Here is an 11,845-nt window from a genome sequence, read left to right as displayed (position 1 = left end):
TTTTCCTCAAGAGGAAAGAAAAAGAAGAGAAAGACCTCGAGATTGAAGGTAAGATTGAATATACAGATCTACTTTCATTGCTTTGAGTTGGTGCAATTTATATTTTGGGTACAGGGGACAAGAAGAATTTCATGTTAGCACATATCAACGAGTCCTAACCGATTGAGATTCAGATCCAAACTTCGCTCAGATATGTCAATGCACTTGTCTCCTGTATTATGACACCCCAACTCAGAGTCTTCCTTGTGTTGTTATATGCATATCAAAAGTTTCTTTTTTTATCTTCCAAACAGATAGTACATTCATTAAATGTGACTAGTCTTATACACGTGCAGATACGCGTAATGAGCAAATGTAAGATTTAAGGTAGCATAAATACGCTAACCAAATGGAAGATGGACATTTGTAGCAAACCTTAACAAGCATACGTGTCAATCTAAACGTTATCTAGGTGTATGAACAAGCATACGCGTCCATTTAACGTTATCTAGGTGTATGACAGAATGAGTTTCTCTCTTGAAGGGACTATATGTTTAGGGAAACAAGCACTGATCAATTGTCCACACGCTAAGAAAATAAAGTGGCCCTGCACTGTCAAAAACTAAATTCACAGTAATCATTACTACACATTGTTCTCTTAGGAGAAGGAAATAGAAAATAAAGAACTGATGATTTTCTATGCCCAACAAAAAAAAGGATACAATAACTCTTCCGTTAAAACGTGTGGACAACCAGACTTGTTCTAAAAAATGGAGCTGCATATTACCCACACGCTGATAGCTTTAGTTCTTTAAACTCCATGTTATCCCCTAAGGATTTGAATTTTGGAATCACATGGAGTTCCTGAAATATGTCATGTGTCAAGGGTGGAATCTTTCTGAGTTGTCTTGCATCCCCATCTCAACACAATTCATTGATATTAAGAAACTCACAACATCGTGATGGGGGCTTCTGTCTGCAAGAGATGTAGCTATTATAATTTTAATAGCTTCCAGTTTATGAATTTTCATGACCAGAACAAGATATATTAAGGGTAGAACAAAACTTCATGTTAAGATGTTGGCAATGGCTCATCTTTGAATAGTGAAAGGAGATGTTTATGCAATGTCCCCAGCTCAATTTTAGCTAATGAAACACACTTTTATATAAAAGAATGGTAGCCTCTGTCTAATTTTTTCTGTTGCAGATTTTTCTTTCATTAATTTAGTAGTATATTCTTCATTTACGCGTGAAATTAATTGCTCAAATGGTCTAGGAGACATGAGTCGGAAAAACGAACACAGAGCAGTGTCTTCCATGTGTTTGTTATGGTAGTGGATTGTCCTGTAAGAGAGAAGTTATTCTTTTTTCCATAAATAAATGGAAGTTTAGATGAGTTGGGCTGAGGCTCATGAGGGTAAGAAAATTTATGGTTAAAAAATTTGATGTGTTCTTGGTTAAAGTGCATACGGAGTTATGAAACATTGCCAAGTCAAGAGGTTGGAAATCTATTTAGGATCTCATCCCTAAGTAACTAGCAGAGTTGTTATGGGAAGTTTTCAGTTAATATATTGATACTTATAAAAGATGTGAAGTGGAAGTGGATCCGAGAATTCACCAAGTTATTAGAGCCTGACTTTATGTCTTCGAAATTATTGGTATGAAAACATACAGGTTACGTTTGGTACGGAGTATTGAAAATGAGAGATAAGAATTAGAATTAGAGTTGAAAACTATGTTAAAAAGATATTTAACGTGAGTGATTTCTTATCACATGGGATTTGGTAATCCCATATAGATAGAATTAGAAAATACCACCTCCCCTTATGGTATTCTCCAATCCCATATGTATGGGTTTGTCTAATCCCAAATATCATACAAGTACTTAAACTAAACATTTTTTTAATATAGCTTTATACTTCCAATCTTAATCCCTATCTCTCATTTTTAATATTTCGTACCAGACGGGACCATAATGTTTTACAGGGAAAAAAGGCACTGTTTTTTTTTTTTGGTGACAGGAAGAATGACACTGTTTTGTTAATGGAAGAGAAGTCGGGCTAATAGATTAGGTATTTTTCTGAAGCATAACAAGTAAACTCGAAAAGTATCTTTAGACGGCTGCGTTCGCGTATATATTTACATATATATACCAAACCAAGAGATATGACACTGCAAAAGTTTGATGTCCCAATTAATACCAGTGATTGAGGATGTTAAGAAGGGCAACTCTAGTTTTAATCAAATGCCTGAACAGAAACTCAAGCCCTTCTTCAAGGTCTCGGATTCGAGTTTCCAAATTTTCCAACTGGTTTTGAAGATTACTACTGTTGTCCCTCTTGCTTGTCAAGTTCAGCACAAAGCTCTGGATTGCATCATCAACTACTGAAAATTCATTTTCTTCTGCTGTTTGTCCACGAGCCACCCTTCTGGAGCGCACTGGCTTGGAAACCAAAAACCAGCTGTTTGGTTTTGCTTGTGTTGATCCAGAGATAAAATTCAAAAAGACTCAAATGTGGAAAGAGTCACCCCTCCAACTTCTCTTAATAAGCTAACCAAAGCACAAGTAGACGATGATGATAATGAGCTTCCTTTCTTAGCTATACCATTCATACTCTCCAAGGCTTTCAAGATGGCCTTTCTCACAACCTTCCTGGAAGTTCGAAACTTCTTAGCCCCCACTGTAAGTTCTACTTCACCACCTTTTCTTCTTTTTCTTCTCATGATCGACTGAAGTTCACGTGCGCATTCTTTTGTATGAAGTAGAGAATCTTTGGCTGCAGTAGGCACATCCAAGAGCTTTAAGGATTCACCCAAAAGCTCGTCCGCACTATTTTCGTGATGCTCATGGAGAATGGCTTCTTGGGTGAGAGGAAGTTGCAGAAGTTTTTCAACACAGTCATGGAGATCCTGCAAGCATCCTAGTTTTATAAAGTTTGCAACAATTGCTTGCTTGCAAATTTTTTTGTTGGCCATGTTGCTGCGATTATGTCAGTTAAGGAAACTAGCATATGATTGTAGGACTAATCTGCCCCTGTGGGCAATGGCTTGGGTTCTTTTTTTATTATTTATTTGTTTTGAGGGAACAAGCTCTGCGTAGAGACGCCAACAATTAAAAAAATAAAATAAAATCAAAGTTTGAACATTTACAACTTAGCTCTGTGGCTCTACATATAATAATAAAAAATAATACATATAGATGTGTCATTTATTTTAAATTAGATTATTAATTTAAGCAAAAATCTGTGAAAAAGAAAATTTATGTTATAAATAAAGAAGAAGAATAGAGAAGAAAAGAAGATCAATAAGAAAAAATATTTCATATTTCATTCAAGGGTTCTCAATATATTATACATAACCTCTATTTATAGGCACAGTTTTACATCTTTGATGGAATCTACAGATAACATAATAATAAAAGATAATTGTAGATAATGGGGATAATAGGAGATATTAAAGATACTGGGAGATAAAGAAAATAATGGTAGATATATGGATATCCATAAAGATATTATATTCATAACACTCCCCCTTAAATATCCATAACTAAATATGTGCCTCATTAAAAAACTTTTACTAAGAAAAATCTTATGGGACAAAAACCTAGTAGAAGAAAAAGAGTATAACATTATTAATATATTTCATAGTTCTACCTCGTTAAAAACCTTGCTTAAAAAACCCAATAGAAAAAACCATAGGCAAGGAAAAAAGAATATATCATGCATTTACTCCCCCTCTTGACAACGTCAGTTGATATCCCTGAGTTCGCGAAGGTCCAATGTCATGAACTAGCCTCTCAAACGTGGTGGCTGGAAGTGACTTAGTGAGTAGATTTGCTAAATTTTCACTGGAATGAATTTGTTAGATATTAATTTTGCCATCCTTTTGGTGGTCACAAGTAAAGAAGAATTTTGATGAGATATGCTTTGTTCTATCTCTTTTAATGTGCCCTTCCTTTAATTGGGTAATACAGGCAATATTGTCTTCGTATAGTATTGTTGGGATCATTTTACTAGAAAACAAGCCACAAGTAGTTCGTGTGTAATGTATTAAAAACCTTAACCATACACATTCCCGACTTGTTTTATGCATTGCTAGAATCTTTCCATAGTTAGATGATATGGCTGATATAGTTTGTTTCATAAATCTCCATGAAATTGCTGTACCACCACATGTGAATAGATAACTTGTTTGTGATTTACTAACATGCGAGTCAGACCAAAATCCAACATCTGCATAACCAATAAGATTGTTCTTGGGTGCATTCAAATAAAATAATCCCATATCCATTGTACCCTAAAGATAATGAAGGATGTGTTTAACTCTATTCCACCCTTAAGATAATGAAGGATGTGTTTAACTCCATTCCAATGCCTTCGTGTTGAAGAACTATATCTTGCTAGTAAGTTAACTGCAAATGATATATCAGGTCATGTACAATTAGCAAGATACATTAGTGCTCCAATTACGCTAAGATATGGTACTTCTGGACCAAGTAACTCTTCACCATCTTTTTTCCCTATTGCTCGAGGTCTAAAAGGGTCCTTATTCACTTCTAAAGATCTTACAACCATTGGAGTACATAATGAATGTGATTTATCCATTTAAAAACATTGTAGGATCTTTTTTGTATAAGTTTCTTAATATATACAAATTTCATTTTTCAAATACTCAATTTGTAATCCGAGGCAAAATTTTGTTCTTCTTGGATCCTTCATTTCAAATTCTTTCTTTAGGCAATTCACTGCCTTTTCAAGCTCTTCAGGAGTTCTAATAATATTTATATCATCAACATATACAGCGATTGTAACAAACTCATTTCTTGATCTTTTCATAAAAATGCATGGGCATATTACATCATTTTTATACCCTTCCCTCGATAGATACTCACTAAGCCTGTTATACCACATTCGCCCTAATTGCTTTAATCCATATAGGGATTTGTTTAACTTAATTAAGTATCATTCTCGAGAGCTTGAATTGTATGCTTCTGGCAATTTCAGTCTTCAAGGAATCTCATATAAATGTTATAGTCGAGTGTGCCATACAAATAGGTTGTAACAACATCCATTAGATGCAAATTGAGCCCTTTATTTACTACAAGGCTGATCAAATATCGAAAAGTAGTTGCATCCACTATTAATGAATAATTTTCTTCAAAATCGATACTAGGTCTTTGCATAAACCCTTAGGCAACAAGTCAGGCCTTGCATCTTATGATTTCACCATTCATTTCTCTTTTGCACAAAAACCCATTTATACCCAACCAGTTTTACATCTTCAAGTGTGAGGACTATGGTCCAAAAACTTTTCATTGTTCTAGCAATTTTAATTCTACCTTAATCGCATCTTTCCATTTTGGCCAATCTTTTCTTTGTTTACATTAACTAATTGACTTTGGTTCATGATTCTCATTATCATTCATCATATCAAGCGCTACATTATAAGAGAAAATATCATCGACGTCGATTTCACTTCGATCCCATCGTATCCCATTCATAACATAATTAATTATGATCTCATCATTTTCACATATTTCAAGTAACTGACTTTCTGTGAGAATTGAGACATTAGCATTGTCTAATGACTCTTCTAGAGTTGCTAACTTTTCTAAATTATTCTCGACTAGGCTATCTATACTTTTAGCGCCTTTTTTCTTTCAAGGATTTTTATCTTTAGAACCGATGGGCCTGCCACGCTTCATGTGTGCTTTAGGATCATTCACAATTGGTTATCCATCAGGAACATCAATTTTAATAGGAGTATTAACAGTTGGAATATGTGACTTTATTACTCCCTTCGAGTCAGTAAATGCATCTAGTAATTGATTAGCTAAACTTTGTAAATTGACTATTTTTTGAACTTCCAGTTCACATTCTTTTGTGCTAGGACCAAGATGAAATAATGATAATTCTTTCCAACTAATGTCCTTTTCCAACTTATTTTCTCCCCTTATTGTTAGAAAAACTGACTCATCAAAATAACAATCGATAAATCGAGTCGTGAATGAATCTCCTGTTAACAGTTCTAGATACTTTATTATAGCAGGAGATTCATATCCAACATATATTCTCATTCTTCTTTGAGGACCTATCTTGGTACGTTGTATGGGAGTAATTGGAATTTATACAGCACATCCAAAGGTTCTTAGATGGGAAATATTGGGCTCCTGACCAAAAACTAATTGTAAAAGGGAAAATTTGAGATAACTTGTTGGCTTGATGTGAATTAACATTGCTGCATGCAAAATTACATGTCCCCAAGCAAAAATTGAGAGATTTGATCTCATAAGTAATGGTCTTGCAATTAATTATAAACATTTGATCAATGATTCTGCAAGTCCATTTTGTTTGTGTACATGAGCCACAAGATGTTCAACATCAATTTCAAGAAACATACGATATTCATTAAAAGCTTGTGAAGTAAATTCACCAGCATTATCAAAACGTATTTTCTTAATAGGAAAATCAAGGAAATGTGCTTTTAATCTAATTAATTGAACCAATAATCTTGTGAATACCAGGTTACACGAAGATAATAAACAGACATGCAATCATCTTGTTGATATATCAATTAGACCCATAAAATATCGAAATGGTCTGCATAGTGGGTGTATTGGTCCATAAATATCTCTCTGTATGAGTTCTAGAAAAGTAAGAGGCTCACTTTCTAGTTTTCCTAGTGATGGCCGACCAATTAACTTTCCCTTGGAACATGCATTATATGATAAAACATTGGATTGTGGTTTGTTGACTTTTCAATGAATGTCCACATGAATTCTCAATTATTTTTTGCATTATAATTGTCACGGGATGGTCTAACCGATCATATCAAACATTAAATTTGTTACTCCCTCCGTTCCTTATTATAAGAGACATTTGATGCTTATGGCATGTTCCTATATATAAAAGACATTTACAAGTTGTCTCTACTTTTTTGTGTTGATTTACTGTTTTACCCATATTTATTATCTCCAACTCACACTCTCCCTCCCTCTCACTTTTCTTTCTTTTAATAATTTAATTGTTCTCTCTCATGCTCTCTCTCCTTATTAATGAGGGCATTTTTGGAAAAAAATTATACTTTTTACACATTAATTGTTCTTAACTAATTTTAACTGTTTTTTTTATCAACGTATTTCGGTTATTTGTCTCTTATAATAAGGAACGGAGGGAGTATCATTTATAAATTGCTGGTTTATAATGATATGTACTTCAATTGTACTAATAATTATGTAGTACAAACCAAAAAAAAAATACAGGCAATCTTTCTAGTATGTATTTTTTTACTAGAGGTTGATTTTGTAATAGCAAGATATTCTTGATTTTCCTCAATTATTGTTTTGATATGGTATCTATTCTTGCAGATATCCTTGAAACTCAACAAATTTCTTTTAGACTTAGTTGAGTAAAATACACTATCAATATATAATATTGTTCCTCCAGATAACAATATATTAGCTCTTCCATAGCCTTCAATTAGTTTTGCACTTCCAGATATAGTCTGAATGTTGGCTTCTTACATTACCAAAGACGAGAAATACTTTTTATTTCTAAGTATTGTATGATTTGTTACACTATCAGTAAGACATAAATCTTCATGATTGATGTCAATAGGAACCATTTTTCGTTACAAGGAACATAGTCAAGAGAGGGGAAGGGAAGAAAACAAAATTAATAAAAGGAAAATACTCATAATTTTATTAATCTGGAAAGATAACATCATTGAAAGTAGAAACTTTATAAAAGAAGATGAAAAAGGAAAAAAAAAAAACCAAGTCATAGAAATTTAACTTCACTAAAGATCAATCTTTCTATTAAGATTAGCAAAGAAATCAGCAATATCCAAATAAGTGACATCCATCTTGCCATAATCAGAATCGCCCTCTTCATCAACAAAATTGGTTTCTATCCTTAGCATTATGCTATTGCCTTTACTTTTATTTTTAAGTGATTCTTGACAAAGTTCAACCCAATGTTTCGATGTACGATAGGTATGTGACCAATGATCATTTCCACCACAATGATAACACGAATCTTCAGAGTGGTTATTACTTCCACTAGTCTTTCTTTTGTGATTCTCATCATTCTTTGCTCTCTTTGAGTAGGAATTTGAACTATCCCGATTACGATCACGACCACGTCCATGGTTAATGCGATGGCCATGTGCACGTCTATGTCCTCACCCTATGACTGCGTGTTGGTCCATTTACTACTACATTCGCTTATGGGAATGTAGTGGACCTAATTGGACGAGATTCATGATTTTTGATTAAAAACTCATTATTTTGCTCGACTACAAGAAGGCAAGAAATTAGTTCAGAATACTTTTTGAAGCCTTTTTCATGATATTGCTGCTGCAAGAGTACATTGGATGCATGAAATGTGGAGAATGTTTTCTCTAACATGTCTTCATTAGTGACTTTTTCTCCACATAATTTTAGTTGAGAATTGATTCTAAATATCACAGAATTATACTCACTAACATATTTAAAATATGGTAGGCACAAGTACATTCATTCATAACGAGTTTTTGGGAGAATGACAGTTTTCTGGTAGTCATACGTTTCTTTCAAACTGTTCCAAAGAACGAGTGGGTATTTAGTGGTCAAATATTTCATGTTTTAGTCCTTCATACAAATGATGGCATAAAAAGATCATGACTTTAGCCTTTTCTTGATTAGATGCCTTATTTTCTTCCTTAATTATGTCTCCCAGACCATTGGCATTTAGGTAAATTTCCACATCTAATATCCAAGATAAATAGTTCTTTCCAGTGATGTCAAGAGCCACAGACTCAATTTTTGTAAGGTTTGACATGATAACACTATCACAAAAGAATATAATATTAAAAAAATTGGCATGTATGCAAATTACAATGCTCTTCGTTAATGAGAAGAAAAAGAATCATAAATTACCAAAAGGAAACAAATGAAAAGAAAATTAAATGAGAAAGGGACAAAATTTGATATATTGTCTCCATGGATATAAGCATTTAAAAAAAATTAACAAATAAACAATAAATATTTCTCAAAAATAAATATATACATCGCTTCTAGCCATTTAATGAGATAAAATCAAATTTAAATGACTTCTGGTCATGAGTTAAAAATTATATGGCTTCTAGTCATATGTTAGAAAGTCAAAATTATGATTTTTGGTTATTAAAATAGAAAAATTAAAGTTATAAGAAAGTTTTTTTATGACTTCTGGCCATAAAATAAAAAATAAAATGTTATAATTTTTGGTCATAAAACAAAAAATAAAATTTTGTGTCTTCTGATTATAAGAAATGATAACAAAGTTTTTATAGTTTCTGGTCATAAAGTAGAAATTATAACGGGGATAATAGGAGATATTGAAAATATTGAGAGATAAGGAAGATAATGATGGATATATAAACATCTATAAAGATATTATATTCATAACAATTTATTAATTAACTTATTTTATTTCTTCATAGTAAATAACACATGTATAAATTTGATATATTAAATACTTTTATTATAAAAATGGGAAAAATTATAATTATTGATGACGAAAAAACAATTATGCAAAAAGTAATACTTTGATCACAAACACCAAAAAAATCCCCCCCCCCCTTCCTGGCAGTATAGTCAACTGAATGTCTTTCACTACGACCATATACGGTGACCAATAGAATTTCCTTGAGAATCAGTGGGGTTTCTATGACCTCAACCATTAATTTCTATTTTAAATGGAGATAAATACGAGTTTTGGTCTATCAAAATGAAGACTCTCTTACCATCTCAAGACCTATGGGATTTGGTTGAAGACAACCAACAACGATTGAAGGAAACTAAGAAGCAAGATGCAAAGGCTTTATTTTTCCTTCTACAAGTCATGTATGACAACCTTTTCCTTTTTCTAGAATCGCTTCCGCAGCGACTTCTAACGAGGCACGGCAGATTTTGAAAACTGAGTTTTAGCTCTCACAAAGTAAACTCTGTAAAACTCCAAGCACTTCATCGTAAATTTGAGAATCTCTGTACATTAGAGTTTGGGAGATGAACAAAAGGAATCTGATCTTAACTCATCTTGGCGACTGCTTATAGGTTTAGATTCAGATCCAACATTACATCAGAAATTTTAAATTTTTAATGCAGCGTCTCCGGTAAAATAACATTACAGCTCAGATTTTATTTTTTTTTAATCCCATTACAGAAAATTACATTTGTATTTTCAAATAATCCAGATCATAAGTGACCTTGCCATATCTTGCTTCATTGCTAGGTAATGTCATGCTTATATAAATTAATCTCCTGCAAGTAGAGGTTTCATATAAGCGTGACTTAACTCATAACTAATATGTTGAGTATGGACTGACTTATATGGCTTTCACTTAACTAGAAATTAAAGCAAACTAAAAAGCACGTTGTTCATTGCACACTCATAGGATAGAACTTGAATCAATTATCCATGCATGTGCAGGCAATTATAGTTGTTCTGATTGTTTAATCAACTTGGCAGGATTTGTTATATTGACAAATCAGATAAGGATTCAAATTGACTGGAATAATTGAACATAATGCATGGGTTTAGGACTATTTTATTTTCAATTATTGTGGTAATTTGGTAGGAGGAAAAGGTTATCTTCTGACTTTAGTTTCTCATATTAAACTTTAGTTAGTAGTTGGGATTAGTTATAAAGTTTTCATGATCATTATTTAATTATCAACCTAATGACAATTGCAAGGCTGGCAGATGTGATTAAGATTCAAACTTTGAATCCCATGGGTGGTACAAAAGTGGGTTTGCTGAACATACTAAATATTATGTTTTACTCATCCTCCTTTGTCCTTCGTTTTGTTTCCTTTCTCTCTTAAAAATAAAATAGAATTTATTTGACGCAGAAACCTAGCAATAGGATGGTTACTTGGTAGATTGAATGAGACAACAGAATAATCCTCTACCGTTCCTTTTCATTTACTTTAAGAAGCAGGTTGACCAAGAAAATTGAGATTATTCTCCTTTCTAACTCAAATTAATCCCAACATCCCCCCCCCCCTCACTAACAGGGGACAAAAATTCAAGACCCTATTATAGGTTCTATCTATATACGTTCTGATCGCTGACCCATATTAGATCCATTTGAAAAACTGACATTGGCAAAGCTGGAAAGAAGAAAAACATATACTCAGCAAAAGGAAAGTATCATTAATCACATTTATGTACAAGTGTGAGACACTCATGGGGAAAATTGAATTTGAATGTCCAAGATTGTCCTAAATATTTTGTGTAACTAGTTGTTGAAGATGTTGAGAAGAGAAACTCTAGTTCTAATAAGTTTTCTTGAAAGGCATTCAACTCCTCTTCCTAGATCTTGAATGCACATCTCCAAATTTTCCAAATCGCCTTGGAGATTGTTTTGACTGACGAGGGATTTCAAAGCTTCATCTACCTTCTCAAATTCATTTGTGCCAATTTCTTGAGAGTCACAAGAAACTCTTTTTGGCTGCATCAGCTTGGAGATTGCTGACCATCTGTTCTGTTTTAAGTGTCCCTTTGTACCAGAAATGAAGCACACCAAAGATTCTAATGTGCTCATGGTGACTGCTTCTGCTTCATTTAGCACGCTAAGCATGTCATTTTCTTTGTTTGAAGAGGAAACTATGAGATCCATTTTTCTTCCTCTGAAACTTCCCAAGACCTTTCAAATTGCCTTCTTCATCTTCTTCCTAGAAGCCAAGTATTCGCAAACCGCAATCGCAAGTCCATTTTTTGAACCTCTTCTTCTACGGATGACTGACTGAAGCTCTTGCAAGCTTTCCTTTGATTAAAGCAGGAAATCTTTGGCTATGCTACATACATCCAAGAGCCTTACAGATCCATCAAGTAGTTCATCA

The 11,845-nt window shown here is 33.2% G+C and overlaps 1 protein-coding gene and 1 pseudogene across 1 annotated transcript; both read right to left on the bottom strand.

The window, feature by feature from the left end:
- Positions 1-2,173: 2,173 nt before the first annotated feature.
- On the bottom strand, positions 2,174-2,955 carry LOC114725469 (uncharacterized; annotated as a pseudogene).
- An 8,286-nt stretch (positions 2,956-11,241) lies between these two features.
- Positions 11,242-11,622, bottom strand: LOC114725459 (uncharacterized). Its single transcript, XM_028911977.1, has one exon. The coding sequence runs from the start codon at positions 11,620-11,622 to the stop codon at positions 11,242-11,244; it is 381 nt and encodes a 126-aa protein (XP_028767810.1).
- Positions 11,623-11,845: the final 223 nt, after the last annotated feature.

This window comes from Neltuma alba, unplaced genomic scaffold (genome assembly GCF_004799145.2).
Source record: "Neltuma alba isolate B1F8T4 unplaced genomic scaffold, ASM479914v2 tig00002401_pilon, whole genome shotgun sequence".
In the NCBI taxonomy this organism is placed as follows: Eukaryota; Viridiplantae; Streptophyta; class Magnoliopsida; order Fabales; family Fabaceae; genus Neltuma; species Neltuma alba.
Note: the sequence above shows the minus strand (reverse complement) of the source record. Positions and strands in the feature narration are given on the sequence as shown.